Here is a 16,203-nt window from a genome sequence, read left to right as displayed (position 1 = left end):
CAACACGAAGGTGCTCGAATACTCACATGTTTGAAATTTTCCAGAATTCCATCCTGGAGTTCCCTGGAAAGGACTTCAGAACATAGATCCGGAGAATGACCCCGACGTCACTCCTGGAAGTGTCCCCACCGGGCCCACCATCAACACCACCATACAGGATGTCAACCGCTACCTCCTCAAGAGTGGAGGTGAGGAGGTGCCCTGCCCACGTCTGCGTGGTGCTCTCTGTGCAGGCGTTCTGCTCCGGGCCACGGGCGGGTGTGGGAAGCGAGGCAGGGGAGTGCCAGACACATCTGATGGGAACTCTCTTGCTATCAGACGCAGCATAAGGAGAAGTCGACCAGTGCTTATGGGAAAATGGAGATAACTTTGGGCTCCGTGTCCCTGCTGGATTTATTAATACACAGTGCTTATACATCTTGTGTTATAAAATAACAGTGTTAGCCATCAAGCTTCGTAAGGAAAAGGTTTCCACTTGAAATCTCTTTGAACTGGAAGTGAATTGGCCATTTACTCATCCATCTCAGCCAATTTTTCCTTTCCTCCAAATGTTTGGTAAAAAGACTGAATTCATTCCCCAGGACCTTTTTCCTGGCACAAACTCCTGACGCTATAAAGCTTGGCACACCCTGTTTAGGCTTGAGGATCCAGTTGGCGGAAGCGATGAGCTGAGCTGTGAGGTTACAGAACATAAACGCAGGTTCAGTTGCAGAACTGAGGAGGGCACTGGCTTGCCTTCCCTCGAGGCCTACAGATGCAGACGCTCTGTGAGTGCCAGGGCTGACAGACCTCTCTCCTCAGCGTTCTAGTAGCAGAAAGAATAGCCAGCTTACCCGCGATGCTCAGCACTAGCAAGGTCACTCGGGTATTTCCGAAACGTTGGTTTAGCTTTCCGGCTAACGTATGGCCTGTGGGGAGAGGCCTCCTTGTCGGTGGTTCTTTGAAGTGATAGGATTCCACACATGCCTGTGGCTCAAGTCGGAGGGCAGCGTAGACCTCTTCCTTCAATGCAGGGCATCACTGTGGCGAGGCAGCAGTGTCAGAGCAGGGCAGTCTCAGGCCTCCCTGCAGCTGGGGATGGATGGGTGAGGCAAAGGGGCTCGAGGCTACGGGACCTGGAGCCTGTTTGAGGTGGTGGGGGTCGGGGGAGACTCGCCCCTCGGGACGCTGCGTGTGGCTGCAGGGCTGTGCCGAGCGAAGCGGTGATTCGGTGTGTTTGGGCTTGTGGAGGGTGGGCAAGCATGGCCATCCAGGCGGTAGAAGACCTTAGAAAGAGTCAAGGCTGCTCAGCGCAGAGTGGCGCTTCCTGACCGGTGTCCAGTGTCAGCCCAAGGTCGCTGGCACCTGGGGCACGCAGGCCATCTCCACCTTTGCACCCGTGTGCCGTGATCGGACACAGGCGTCCTGGAGGGCAGGGGAGCCCCGAGGGCAGAGCCAAGCCGTTGGGACAGACGTCAGAGCGGAGGGAAGCCAAGCCTCCGAGGCCCTGGCAGAAATGGGACGTCAGCAGGACAGAGCCTCTAGTGCCCTGTGTGACCCAAGGGTGAGTCCCAGGCAGCTCCACCGGAAGACCAAGCCTCACCCAGGAAAGGGCCCCCACCTCCTGGTCTTATCTGAGAGGAGGGAGCAGAAGGAGCGGATCTCTATGTAGAACCCATTTACAGGAAGCCCCACAGCCTCAGGGCCAGGAGTAAACGGCCATGGCCAGATCCCACAGACCACCCCTCTCCGGGACCCCCTTGTGTTCCCCACACGTGGGGCTTCAGGCACCCCGGGGGCTGAGCTTGCTCAGGGCCCAGCCACAAAAGGCTGCTGTATTCTTGAGTGATTAGCTTAGTCTAAACTACAAAGGAAAAAAAATTGAGAAAATATGCCCTGGAAGGAAACAGAGTAGGAAATGCCACTGACCTCCTGGATGTTGGCTTATTCATTTTACATATTTTCTTAATGGAGTTTTCTGTTTTCTTTATCGAGTACCTTCGGTGTTGGGGTTTTATTTACAGTTTTGGGTTTTCTTTTCATTGGTGTTAAGCTCTGATTTGGTGTTAAAAATTCACTTTAGCCATATATTTGTTTGAATATTATTTATAGTGCTAACCGTTATGAGGTGAATATTAGCCAGATGGTAAAATGCAGTTGTGCCATCGCCTGACAAATTGATACTAAAAAGGAAAATTAGCCATCATTTTATGGGATAGATTCCACTATTGCACTAAAAATGTCAAACTAGAACACTGTAAAAACCCAAGTGCTCTACCATTAACTATAAACGAAGTACCATGTTGGGTTAAATAGTCTATAATTTGGAATCTCAAGTTGATTGCATTTTGTTGGTAAATAAGAAACAGAGGGTTTAGGAACTAAGGTTAGATTGTCAGTAGAGCTGATGTCTTTTAAAATCAAAGACCTGCAGATTACAAATACATCCTAACGTTCATCAGCTCTGGTGCCCTGTTCTGAGGAGGTCAGTTACACCAGGGCTGCCGTGAACAGCCGTACAGGTTGTAGACTGCACAAGCCTGGGAGGTGCTACACGCCTGGCAGTCCCTGAGGTTGTTGAGCACACCGTCCCAGGCGGGGCCCTGCATCGGGGGCCCCATGTCTTTTGAGATTCTGTTCATGGTGGTAAACTTGACTACCAGACTGCTCTGTGCCCTGTACCCTCTTCCAGCCAGCTTGCATACACCACCCAAGTCCCTTCCCAAGTCTGAAGAGCTCTGGTCCATCCCGCTAAAAGCTTAGCACACTGTTGCCCTGCGTCATCCTTCTCCTTCCTCTGCTTCCTGCTTTCCTCAGAGAACAGACCTGGTGATGCGGAAAATGCACCGGCAGGGGTGCTGGGGGGGCCCGCCCGTCAGCCCCCCTCCCAGTATAGGAACAGGGTCCTCGGCAGCAGGAGGGGCGAGCCTGGGGACCCAGTGGCGCACGTCGACGCAGTCAGCCCCCCTCCCAGGTTAGGAACAGGGTCCTCGGCAGCAGGAGGGGCGAGCCTGGAGGCCCAGTGGCGCACGTCGACGCAGTCAGCCCCCCTCCCAGGATAGGAACAGGGTCCTCGGCAGTAGGAGGGGCGAGCCTGGAGGCCCAGTGGCTCGCGTCAACGCAGTCAGCCCCCCTCCCAGGATAGGAACAGGGTCCTTGGCAGCAGGAGGGGCGAGCCTGGAGGCCCAGTGGCGCACGTCGACGCGGTCGCCAGTGCCTGTTTCTGCTGGATGTTTTGCATTCAAGAGAGAAATACGAACCTGGGCAAGGAGTCAGGGAAAGCACCGGTCTCTTTAAGGCAAAATCTGTAACAAAAAGCTTGGAGATTTATTTCATTTTATTCAGTTTTGTAGATATTGTTGGAAGTATAAAAAGATGGAGGTCGCCCTGAGTTTTTATTTTTATCTTACCTGGAAGGGGAAATCCACGGGATCCTTCCAAACCCTGACGTGTTGTTGAAAACACTCTGTGGCCACTCTCTCCTCTCCAGCTTCCTGGTCTCCAGCACCCTGCACCCAGCCCCTCCCCAGGGCCTCTGGCAAGGCCCGGGCGCCCCAAGGCGCAGTGCGCCTGTGTCTTCCTGTCCTCACTGTGGTCGCGCTCGTTTCCCACCATTTCCATAAACGCAGCCTTGGAGATTGCTTCTCGGGTGCTGGGGCTCCTCACGCCGGGGCTGAGTGGCTCGCCCCGCAGGCCCGTGCTCGCCTTTCTCAGAGTGCCGCCTTTGGTTCCGCAGGGTCCTCCCCACCGTCATCTCAGAATGCCGCGCTGCCTCCCTCGAGTGCCTGGCCGCTCGCTGCCTCCGGCCACAGTCGCGCTTTCAGCAGCCTCGCGCCCGCTCCTGCTGTTGCAGGTACGCACCTGGCCTCTCGATGTGCTGGTCGCCTTTTCTCTCTCTCCCCAAACAAGACCGATGGCCTGGCTTTTCCTGGTGGTCTGTTTGCTCCCCTCCGAGCTGGGAGGCCACATGGAGTGATGGAGAGTGAGCCCGAGCTTTGCCGAGCAGCCACAGGGCCTCGGGCACCGCTCACCCCCTCTCTGGGGACTGGGGATGGTGACACCTCCTGTCACAAAGATCCTGGGCTTATAGAAGCTCCCCAGCGCTAGAGATGCAATACAGCTACTGCCTAAATGTGTCTGCTTCCCCCTCCCCTCCCACTTCCCCCCAACCATCCTCTTACGACCGCAAAACCAGGGGTATATAAAACTCACAGACTTGAAGGCAGCAGCTGCTGGGAACTGCTGTTATCAGCTTAACTCCCATCGCTCAGATCCATGCGGTGCCTGGGTTATTCCTCTCTCACTGTAGGCTTTACAAGTCTTTCCAGTAAGGCATTTCTTTTAGGCTTAAAGGAGAATTGAGAATTAATTTGTTTGTCATAATAGCTCTGAAGGAATTTTTACCTGGAAATGTTAAGACAAGGATGTAAAGAGATGTGGACATACATACAGTGTGGACAGGTTTGCAAAAAGATGTGGAATTTAAGTAAAGAGAGTTTGTTGTTTATAAATTTCTTCAACTGTGTTTCTCCATTCCACCGACCTTCTTGTCCAGCTGTTGTTTAAACCAGCATCACAATGCTGTAGGAATTCTCTTTATACCAGTGCCTCAGGGAGAAATTAGTTCCGCTTTGATTTAGCATCTTATTTTAAAAAGAGAGCAAGAGCTTCTGGATTATTTCTAGTCCTTCCAATGTTTATTCTCTCTCATGTTTACAAAGGGGATGTATTAGGCAGTTAAAACTTGCCAGTCATTTGGCCAAAGAGATGAGCAAACAAAACCATCTTCCATTATCTCGGGCCATTTTTATCTGGCATTTCAGTTTTCCTGATCAGGGACTCCTGTGCTCAAATGAGCCTTTGTTGTTGTGAAGCTGCAATCGGCCCCCAGCAGCCAGGGTAGAAGGGGCGTCCCACGCGGGCCTGGTGCCAGCCTGGTGCTGGGGGGCTGGTGCCCGCCTGGCGCTGCAGCTTGGGCCCAGGAGCAGGGCAACAGCAACCTCTCTGCCTGCTGCCCTCGCCACACTGGGTTCCTGAGGCGGCTGCGTGGCAGGTCCCCAGGCACGGGAGGGGCCAGAGCTGGTAGTCATCACAGGCTTTGTTTTTTGTTTTTTTGTTTCCACAAAGAGCCTTACAACAGGCTTTCTCCAGACAAGGTGCCCAGATGCCAATCCTTGGGGCACCTGGCCCACACCCACTTCTGCAGGTGCAGAGAGCGGGTCTCCAAGCTGTGGAGAGAGTGCTGGGAGATGCAAGTTCAGGCGGGTTAGATCAAAGGGCGTGTTGCTTTGATAGGAGACTGACACCTAAAGAAATAGCAAAAGGATATATATATATGTGTGTGTGTGTGTGTGAGGGCCTCGATCTTGATTAATTTGATATGCGATAAGACGTGTCCCAGCAGAATTTGTGAAATTAGCTTTAGCACTGAGCCACAAAAAAGTGCCATTTTTCTGGAGAGCTCGTGTCTGACGCATGTAGCAAACTGAGCATCAGCGATCCTGGCAGGGTCTATACGGCCACCAGCAGACTGTCTCTGGGCAAAAATTCAGGGGACTGCCTGCGGTCCTCAAGTGGGGGTCTTGACGGGGTGTTTCCCTCGGGCCCCGCAGTCCGCTGGAGCCAGAGCTCTCCTGGCACGAGTCCCCAGGCCCTTTGTGGCTCTCGGTCTCAAGCATGCCTGTGCCTCCTTTCTCCGCCTTTCTAGGTAAGCTGTCAGACATCAAAGCGACGTGGTCCTCTGGCTCTGCCTCCCACACGCAAGCCTCTCTGTCTCACGAACTGTGGAAGGTGCCCAGAAACACTACTGCACCCACAAGGCCCCCGCCAGGGCTAACCAACCCCAAGCCTTCCTCCGCCTGGGGAGCCAGTCCCCTCGGCTGGACCAGCTCTTACTCCTCGGGTACGCTTCCATTCTCGCATCCAGATGGGTGAGGGGTGGGAGTGTCCATGCCTAACCCACTTTCCCCTTAGGGAAGGTAGGTGCCTACCATATTGTCCTGCAGCTTCTTCAGAAGGACTCCCAAGAGAGCTGAGGGGGCCAGGGCACCTAGACTCTCGGGGATTGTCCAGGCCCAGGTTCTGCTGCCCGTGTTTCAGCATCAGCCCTGGGAGTTAGCATACACAGCTTTGCTCTGAGCCAGGAGATCCCAGGGGTCTCTGCACCCACTGAGGGTCCACACTGAGCCCTCAGAGAGGCCCGTTCACCCAGCGTAAGGGACTCCACGCCCAGTGTGAGCACACTGCCCTGTCCCGGGGGCTTCCTCGGGCCCCTCTGAACTGTGGGGATGAGGGAGTGCACAGAGAATTTACGACACTGAGAGTGAAGCCAGCCTGCGAGTCTGCATTGTTTTGCCAGCAAGTGGGGTTTTAGAGCATTGATTCTAAAGTTGAGAGGGGTGGGGGGCAGAGGAGGAGACCAAGACTTCCGGGCAATTCTCGAGTCTCTGCCGCAACACCCACCCCTGAGGGTCTGCAGGGACCCCGAGTCTGGGTTGGTTTCCAGGGGTGACAAGGCTGGGAGCGCAGGCTTTTTGCGAGCCGCGTGCGGGGGCCTGGGGCGCTGGGGAGAGCGGTCTGACTCGGCGCAGCCTTGGTGACCGGCTTCCCCCCTGGGCGCAGGTTCCGCCTGGAGTACCGACGCCTCAGGAAGGACAAGCAGCTGGCTCGTTCTCCGCAACCTCACACCCCAGGTACAGGCAGCTGGTGGGGGTATGCAGGCCTGAGGGCCTTGTCCATAAGCCGAGGCCTCGCTTGGTCCAAAGGCAGTGCGGGCAGTGGTGGTCACTTACCTGTGTTCTGGTGGACTGTTTATTCTCCACCCCTCTGAGGCTTGAAGAGTATACCCTGATAAACACAGCAGCTCACCCTCACCTGCCCCCGCTCCAGGACGATGTGGCCTGTGCTCACGTGTCCCAGGGTCCGGGACCGCAAGGCTCGGGGTGAAGCGTGCTGCTGAGGAAGGGGGCAGAGCTGGAGCAGGTTTTTCTCCTCCTCCTGGCAGCCCAGCTCACCAACTAGAGGGAAATGTCCAAGACTGTAAATTATACGGTAAACGGTGAGGTGCACAAGGTTACTATCGCAGTCAGTACACGAAGTCCTCTTAAGACAGACATCGTCCCAGGGTACTGTGGACCCAGGTTGCGTAAAGCTCGTCTTTGAAGCGCGGAGTGATAACCTCCCAGGACTAGCGTGACCGCCCTTCCTCTTCCTCACTCAGATCGACGGCTCCACCCTGCGGACGCTGTGCCTGCAGCACGGGCCCCTCATCACATTCCACCTGAACCTGACGCAGGGCAATGCCGTGGTCCGCTACAGCTCCAAGGAGGAAGCCGCCAAGGCCCAGAAGTCCCTGCACATGTGCGTCCCTCCCCTCCCCCGCCCCGCGCCGCCCTGGCTGCAGCCCGCAGCGCTCGGCCTGGGCCTTGGGAGGATCCCGGGGCCTCTGAGGCACAGCGGGCTCCCCGGGCACTGGTGTCCACTGGCTTATGGTCTGGAGGCTGGAAGTCCGGCAGAGTGTGGGCAAGGTCACCTCCCCCGAGGCCTCTGCTCGGCTTGCACACAGCTGCATTCACGTCACTCCGTCTGAGTGTGTCCCGACTTCCTCTCCTTCTAGGGACAGTGGTCCAAGTGAATTAGGGGCACCCTCATGACCTCGCACGTGTGTGTGCTCAGTTGCTCAGTTGTGCCCAACTCTTAGCATCCCCATGGACGATCCTCCTCTAGGCTCCTCTGTCCGTGGGATTCTCTAGGCAAGGATCCTGGAATGGGCCGCCATTTCCTACTTCAGGGCTCTTCCTGACCCAGAGATGGAACCTGCATCTCTTGAGTCTCCTGCATTCACAGGTGGATTCTTTACCAATAGCACATCTTACCTCAATTCTCTCTTGATTTTATTTTATTTTTTCAATTCTCTCTTTAAAGACTCTCTCCAAACACAGGCCCAGTGAGGTCTCAGGGCTTAGGGTTTCAACATATGAATTTGAAGGGATGCAGTTCACCCCATGAGAGGTGTCTTGTGACATGTCGGTTTCTTCTGCTGCCAAAGTGCCAAGGCTCTGCCCCCTCCTCCCAACCCCAGAGGGAGTGGGTCCCCAGGAGAGACCCAGGGGTGAAAAAAGCTTCTCTCCATGGATGTCCCCAGGCATGCGACATGGCGGTGCCTGCTCCTGGGCCTAGTAGTGTTCCCTGCAGCCGACTCTTCTCCCCAGATTACAGGACTTCCGATAAGATGTTGTGAGTGGGCCTTCTCGGCAGTGTCACTTGAGGTGTGGGCCCCAGAAATCAGTCATTCCTGTTTTCAGCCCAGGATGAACCACACTGATCCTAAACGATGCCCACTTTCAGTGGTCCATTCATACAGAACATGCTCTCGATACCACCACCCCACAGCTGCCGGAAATCTAAACCAAGGGAGAAAAGCTCATACTCTGGCCTTGAAAGCAGCTGCAGTGACGTGTGAGCGGCAGGACTGTTTCTGGGTGGCCTGTGACGTGAAGCCTCCAGCTGTCCTTTCCTGTTTTAAAACAACAGCACGGGATAGCCAGCAAGGAGGACACAGGAAGACTCACAGCTGCTCTGCTCACATGACCCCCCGTTCTGCTTTCTGTGTTTGTGGGGTTTTTTGAGTTTTTGTTTCGTTTTGAGATATAACTGAGGCACAGCAGCAGTGTGTCAGTTCAGAGGGGTGGCACCTGTTGTCCTGACACGTTTCTATAACTGCCAAATGCTCACCACCATGTGAGCTAACAGGACATCAGGGCACGTAATTGTTACTTTCCATTTGTGGTGAACACATTTAAGATCCGCTCTGTTAGCAGCTTTGACATAAACGATACAGAGCTGTTAACTGTGGTCACCAGGCTGTACCTTACCTCCCCAGAACTTAGTCATCTTCTCACCGGACGTCTGTACCCTTTGACCAGCCTCTGCCATCTCCCCACCCACAGCTCCTGGAAACCACCATTCTACTCCCAAATGTTTCTACAAGTTTGGCTTTTTTGGGGTTCCAAATAAAATATATCGTGCAGTATTTATCTTACCTCACTTAGCATAAGGTCCTCAGGATTAGTCTGTTTTGTTGAAGGATCTCCTTCTTTCTTGTGCCTAAACAGTAGTCCATTGTGTGTGTGTGTGTGTGTAACACACACACCTCACATTTTCTTTGTTGACTACTAGCTTGTTTCCACATCTGGACTGTAAATAACGCTATAGTTAAGCAAGGGAGTTCGGATATCTCTTCGTATTTCTGTGCTGTCAGTTATGTCTCCCTTTCATTTCTGATTTTGTGTCCTCTTTTTTTTTTTTTTCTTGGTTAGTCTAACTGAAGATTTGTCGAGTTTGTGTTATCTTCTCAAAAACGCCTGCTCTCATTTCCGTTGCTGTCCTGCCCTTTCAGGTGTGTTCTGGGAAACACTACCATCTTGGCCGAGTTCGCCGGCGAAGAAGAAGTGAACCGCTTCTTAGCCCAAGGCCAAGCACTGCCACCCACCTCCAGCTGGCAGCCCAGCCCGGGAACCAGCCAGACGCGGCTGGGTGCCTCGGGCAGCGCCCACGGCCTGGTGAGGAGCGACGCCGGCCACTGGAATGCTCCGGGGCTGGCCGGCAAAGGGAGCAGCGACCTGCTGTGGGGCGGGGTCCCCCAGTACTCGAGCAGCCTGTGGGGCCCCCCCAGCAGCGACGACGGCAGGGTCATCGGAAGCCCCACCCCGCTGAACACGCTGCTCCCTGGTGACCTTCTCAGTGGGGAGTCCATCTAGCCCCGGGCGGCCCGAGGGCACGGCGGTCATCAGCTCCAGGAGGACTCGCTGACCCTCTCCAGCCCGGGTGTTGCTGAGGACCCTGCCCGACCGGAGCCACCCGGCAGCCCTTTCGAGTACCTCTGTCCAGTACTGAAGACGAACCTTGGCCGCACGCAGGCCTTGTGAACTGTCCCCGAGACAGTGCGGCCGCGCCGGGCCAGCGTCGCGCATCACGACAGGATGCTTCTCACAGCTTTTTATTTGGTGTCGTCTTATGTTTGTACGGTGTGTTGTCATTTTGATTTTTTTTTTTTTTTAAGTATAAAAGCTGCTTAGAATAGTTCTATCATGAAGGGCACTTTTCAGATTGTGGGCTGGAAAGGGTTATTTTATCAAGGGAGGGAAGGGTGGGGAGGGAGGGAGGGAGGGAGGCGAGAAAGCCTATTTAAAACGAGCCTGTGACGATTATGCACATTACAAGAGGCGGCCCGTAATCAGGGGGAGCTGGCGTCCACCACCCGGATGCGGTCCGGCGGCCCCGGCCGGGAGCCGGGCGGAAGGAGCGGTCTGTGATCTGTTCTCTGTTCCCACGGATCCGCCTATGCACATTACCCTTGTTTCATTACTTTTTCATGTCATTTTTTTTAATCCCCCCAAAAAAATATTTTTTAAAAGTTAAAAAAAAAAGACATATCAAACATGCAAATACTTGAATCCAGCAGGCCAATAATGAAATGTGAACACTTTCTAATTCTACACTTCCAGGTTGACATCAGTACGCAGAAACAGGCTCTAGGAAACATTTCTAAGTTCACAGCCTATGTGTGTGTGTGTGTGTATGTATGTGTGTGTGTGGAAACAGAAGCGTGTGTGGGTGTGTGCGCGTGCGTGCCTGCGCACTTTCTGTGTTCATGTGTTAAGTGTGTGAGGGATGTAACTGTGGGTTTTCCCTTTTATTCAGTATGTGCTTTTTTTTTTTTTTTTTTGGCGCATTGGTCACATGTTTGTTGTTTATTACTAGCTTCTAACTTTGCACTGAGTGTCCCTGCCCTTCCTCTAGCTAATCCTATACGTTCAAGAAAATTCATAGGACAGGGCTGGTGACAATTCATGTGTAAATGTTTACTCAAGGACTCTGTTAATTGCGTTTAAAAAAAATTACAGTGTATATCTCTGGAGAAATAATATGTATACCTACCTTTAGCAGCTTTTTATCGTGGACTAATGCAAGAAAATTATTACCAGAGTATTGCACCATTTTTCCATTTGGAATATAAAGTTAAAGAGAAAAAAGGAAAAAAAAAAAAAAAAACTCGCTGAGCTGTGGCCATAGATCCTTGTAGAGGATGGATGGTTCCTCGAGAGGAAGGGAGACAAGCACTTGGGCGTGGGTTGTGACTGCTTTCATCGGAGCCAGTGGTGAGGGCTCCCACCTGTTTACAGACCTTTTTTTTTGTTTTTCTCCTTCAGACTTTAAAATAAAAATAAAAAATTTTAAAAAGGAATTTAAAGAAAAAAAGAAAAAAAAAGACTTCTGTCGTAAAGAAACCTATTTTCAGAACGCAGATCCGCTACTTCAGAGCTCTGGGATTGAACAGTGTTGTTTTCCCCTCCGGCCATCGTCGTGGACTCTTGTCGACTGTCCCCTTCGTCGAGGTGACGAGTTGTGGTCACTGTCTTGCACACGCGGACGCGCTCTCAGGAAAACCAGGGTTCCCGAGGGACAGCTCCACACCATTTCATGCATTTTGCCACCCAACTCCTAGCACTGAAGATGTTATTAAAAAAAATAATAATTAAAAAATAAAGGAAAAAAATATGAAAAAAGAGGAAAAAAAAAAACCACAAAGAAGAAAGATACCTAATCTCTAACGTGTAGCAGTTACGTATGTACCAAATAATGGACTCAAAGGAAATAGATGTTCGAAGAGTGCTTTATATATTAAAAATTGCTTTATGTTTTAAAAAAATGATCAATGTTTTGATTGTTTTGCAAGAAAGAGACAATGGAGTAACATACCCTCAAGTATGTTTAAAAATATATATATATATATGAACATGTGCTCCCTGCCTGCTTGATCAGGAAACTTGTGCATTACATTTTTTTTAATTAGCTTTTTAATGGTTTTATCAAAACAAAACAAAAAAGCAAAAAAACAATTTAAAAAAAGACAAAAAAGGAAAAAAAAAAAGTTCCTGCAAAATTGCAGATCAACAAAAGCTGGTTTTATAGAGGATCATGAACTATGCACAAACTGGTTCAAGACTTTTCTCAAGTTCAGTAGTGTATTTAGCTAAACAGACCTTCCTCAGAGTAAGCGCATCTCATTTGCCATTACATGCACTCTGTATATTTGATGTACACGTCCCCACCTATGTACACCAAATATACGTGCGTGCGTGCGTGCGTGCCCGTGTGCACCCAGACATACAGCTTCCCATGCTGCATTTAGCATCAAGTTGTAGAAAACTGATATTTTTAAATTGGGGATGGAAGTAAAGAATCTCCGTTTTTGTTTTTTTGTTGTTGTTGGGGTGGGATTTGTTGGGGTTTTGTTTTTTTGTTTTGTTTTTTGACCTTTTATTTTGAATTAAAGACGTCTGTAACTCTGAGATTAAAAGACAAGTTTGTGGCTTTTAATGTTTTTCCTCATAGAATGTGATTGTTGAAGAAAATGCACCGAAAGTTGCTTTCAAAAGTACAATGCTTTGTTGAATCTTAATAAATGGCAATTCTTTTTTTCTTGGCTGTTCGAATAAATGCGTTTTTTATTTTTATTTTTCAAAGAGGAATGTCATCTGTATTCACTTTGTATGTTTTGGGAGAGAGAGCTGTCCTACTGTGTGTAGAAATGCCCTGTGTCTTTTTATGCTGTCCTAAAAAGTGTACGTATGTAAGTAGGCACACTCCACGTTTCAGTTGCCTGACTTAGGATTTTACCATTTGTTTTGGGATGTTGCATTCAACAGTCACCGAAATGCAGTAGGGCCTAGGGGCTCCCCGCCAGCCACCTGCCTGGAGCCACCCGCTCCATCCAGGAACCAGAACCATCTGGGGCAACCGTGGCATGTGGCCGCAGCCCAGGACTGCTGCTCGCTCTCAACCCATGACCCAGTTTGGGTATCAGAAATATCCAAAGAGGGATTCCCTGGTGGCTCAGTGGTTAAGAATCCAGCTGCCAACGCAGGAGACATGGGTTTGATCCCTGATCCAGGAAGATCTCACATGCCGAGGAGCAGCTACGCCCATGAGCCGCAGCTGCTGAGCCTGTGCCGTAGGGCCCGGGGGCCGCAGCTGCTGAGCCTGTGCCGTAGGGCCCGGGGGCCGCAGCTGCTGAAGGCCATGGGCCGTGCTCCACAACAGGGGCCACCGCGGGGAGAAGCCGAGCACTGCGACCAGAGAGCCGCCCCTGCTCGCCACAGCCGGAGAAAAGTCCTTGCAGCAATGAAGTCAGCACAGCTAAAAATGAATCATTTTTTAAAAAATACTCAGAAAAGAGTAGTGAAGGTCTTTGATCGTGTGAAGGTCTTTTGTTGGTCATAGAAGGGCTGACTCATCTGAAAAGACCCTGATGCTGGGAAAGATTAAGGGCAGGAGGAAAAGGGGACAACAAAGGATGAGATGGCTGGATGGCATCATCGACTCAATGGACATGGATTTGGGTAGACTCTGGGAGTTGGTGATGGACAGGGAGGCCTGGTGTGCTGCAGTTCATGGGGTCACAAAGCGTCAGACACAACTGAGCGCCTGAACAGAGAGACACGTGGGATCTTAGTTCCCCACCCAGGGATCGAACCCACACCCCCTGCATTGAAGGGGAAGTCTTAACCCCTGGCCCTCCAGGGAGGCCCAGCCTTAGCTGACTGTGCATAACACCTTGTACGGGGACCACTGAAGTGACGGCACGGGCTGCAGCAGGAGCAGCCTGTCCCCACCGGCTTCAGGCCACAGTCAGGAGTCCGAGCACGTGGCGCTGGCTCCCAGCCCACCCCAGGGTCGCCTGCCGCGACCTTAAGTTCAGCGCCAGTTCTGCTGTCTCTTCAGGATTGTGAAGATACCCTCTTGAAGACCAGCCTAAACGTCCTTTGTGACTTCTGCTCAGAGACCAATGGAGCGAGTGTCTCTTTGTCTCTTACGCTCCTAGGGGCCTCGGCCACATTTTACTGAGAAGACAGGACCCAGGTTGGCTCCGGAGGTCAAGATGGCAAGCTCCTGTCTGACCGGCCTCTCTAGAAGACCCAGGAGGAGAGCACAGGACGACCAGCATCAGGAGAAGAAGGGCTAAAGGACATGGGCTCAGCACATGGACGATCAGAACACACGCGACATCCTGAACTTGTGTAAACCTGGAGGCCACGACTCCACCGGGACCTCCAGCCAGCACTTCCCCGGGCGTTCACCTGGTCCCTTGTGAGTCCAGAGTCACCACAGGGGAGCAAACCGTCCAGCGCCTCACTGGAGAACAAGCCCAGTGCCACCAGGATGGCCAAAGATGAGGCAGACTTCCTGGAGGAGGAGGATGAGTGACTGGCCTGGAGCAGGGGCGGGTCCTGGTACCCACAGATGAGAAGGAGACTTGGTGTCTGGAGTCAAGAGAAAAATTGGAGGCTCAGAACTGTACTTTTTTTTTTCTTAACTCATTCTGGCAATGCCGTGGGAGAAGGCAAAGAAGGCAGGATACTCAGCGGGGAGAAGCCTGGTGTGTGGAGAAGGGACTTCTGAATGGGGAGAAGGGGTCGGGAAGGAGCCACCTTGGCCAGCCCTGATTCTAATGACAAGCCACAAGACCCGAGGAGCTGAGTGGGCGTTCACTGAGACAGGTGTTTCAAGAAGATTCTTTGCAAGAATAGAGCATGTGGGGTGGATCAAGAAGTCACATAGGAGTCGTGCTGGAAACTTATAGCTTCTATACATCAGCTCTCCCAGCAGAGGTGCTGTCGACCGGCTTTGCCCGTGTGAGGGTGAGCTCAGTCGTGTCCGACTCTTTGCACCCCCATGGACTGTAACTTGCCAGGCTCCTCTGTCCGTGGCCTTCTCCAGGGGAATCTTCCCAACCCAGGGATCAAACCCACACCTCCTGCATCGGCAGGCAGTTTCTTACCACTACCACCACCTGGGAAAACTGGCCCCTGAATGGCAGCCCCGCGCTGCAGGTGTGGCCCAGGAGCCTGGCTCCCCAGTCACCGTGAAATCCAGAAGCTGGTTTCCAAACACCTGCCCGAAGTGCACAGAAGCTTCGAGCTTAAGTGACATTTCAGATGCTGGTTCTCCGTCCTGACTGCATGTCAGAATTATCCAGAAATTTCTTAAAATCCCAGAACCCAGGGCACATCCTAACCCCATTCCACCAGAGTCTGGTCGAGTGTCCAGGCACCAGGTTCTTTAAATCTCCCCAGTTGATTCCATTGAGTGGCCAAGGCAGAGGTGGTGTCAGAGGGAGCCTGTCGGTGGGCTTACTGTCAGCCTCCCAACCCACTGGGATTCAGCCACTTGCAAGAGCCCAGTGGGTCTCATTCGGCAGTTTACGCTGTTTTCTTTTTTTTTTTAAAGCAAAACTGTTACGTGCCAAGCATGGTACTAAGCACCACGTGGGACTGTGTCCATTGTCCCAACAACCCCAGAAGGTGAGGAACAGGGACTGGGAGAGGTCACAGAATGTGCCCAAGGCCATGAGCTGATGAGCATCAAACCCAGGCTCCTGTGACTTCACAGCCTTGCTTGGTCAGGGCCCCTCAGGCTCCATCACAGAATATTACAGCTGGAGGACCTTGAGGCCACGTGTGTATCAGAAGCCACTCTGATGGGCGACGGACGTGCCTGGAAAGAGAACTAACTGGGATGGGGGTGGAGCTAGTGACTCTGAAATTTGAACCCTGCCAGCCAGGCAGCTGGGTGCCATAGCCCTGGGAAGAATCTCTTCTCTGGAAAACCTCGGCCTTGATCTTGAGGTCCTTCAACTGACTGGACGAGGCCCACACACATCGCAGGGGATAATCTCCTTAAAGTCAGCTGACTGGGTGCTGGGCACCTGCAAAATGCCTTCACAGCAACACCTTGGTTAGCGCTCGAGTCAATAGCCAGGGACACCACCTGACTTGCACACAGTGCCTGCAAAAATACCCACAGGCTTCTGGCCTATTTGTTAGCAGCAGCCTGTCCTGAACTCACAGTCATTGCGAGGCAGGCAAAGTGAGGTCAGCCAGTCAAAACTGGCGGCACCAGCTCAGACTGGACGTGGTCAATTTATGATGTCTATCCATCCATCCAAAAGCGCCCTTCACGCGGAGCTGAGCATCTGAGGCTGCTGGCCCCGAGAGCCCAGGTCAAGTCTCCCCACCCGACTTCACCCACCCAGCGGTGCTCATGCCCGGAACCGCAGCCAAGAGCCGCTGCCGGCTCCTCGCAGAGGTCCCCGAGCATCACCTGCCTGGTACTAGACACAAGCAAGGGTCCTGACGTTGGGCTCCCGAGAAAGGTGGCGTC

At 52.4% G+C, this 16,203-nt stretch overlaps 1 protein-coding gene across 4 annotated transcripts in view; it reads left to right on the top strand.

Annotated features, from left to right (window-relative positions):
- TNRC6C (trinucleotide repeat containing adaptor 6C) overlaps positions 1–9,822 on the top strand; it is a 40,223-nt gene extending 30,401 nt beyond the window's left edge. For 2 of the 4 annotated variants that reach the window (XM_068976941.1, XM_068976944.1), the window contains exons 14-19: positions 45–188; positions 3,716–3,832; positions 5,687–5,881; positions 6,601–6,671; positions 7,199–7,338; positions 9,377–9,822. In XM_068976941.1, the coding sequence (XP_068833042.1) occupies positions 45–188; positions 3,716–3,832; positions 5,687–5,881; positions 6,601–6,671; positions 7,199–7,338; positions 9,377–9,737 (1,028 nt within the window). In that variant the 3' untranslated portion in view covers positions 9,738–9,822. The remainder of the gene's footprint in view (positions 1–44; positions 189–3,715; positions 3,833–5,686; positions 5,882–6,600; positions 6,672–7,198; positions 7,339–9,376) is intronic. The other 2 variants (XM_068976943.1, XM_068976942.1) reach the window with 1 other exon arrangement.
- The last annotated feature ends 6,381 nt before the right edge of the window (positions 9,823–16,203 follow it).

Source organism: Capricornis sumatraensis, chromosome 8 (assembly GCF_032405125.1).
Source record: "Capricornis sumatraensis isolate serow.1 chromosome 8, serow.2, whole genome shotgun sequence".
NCBI lineage: Eukaryota > Metazoa > Chordata > Mammalia > Artiodactyla > Bovidae > Capricornis > Capricornis sumatraensis.
Note: the sequence above shows the minus strand (reverse complement) of the source record. Positions and strands in the feature narration are given on the sequence as shown.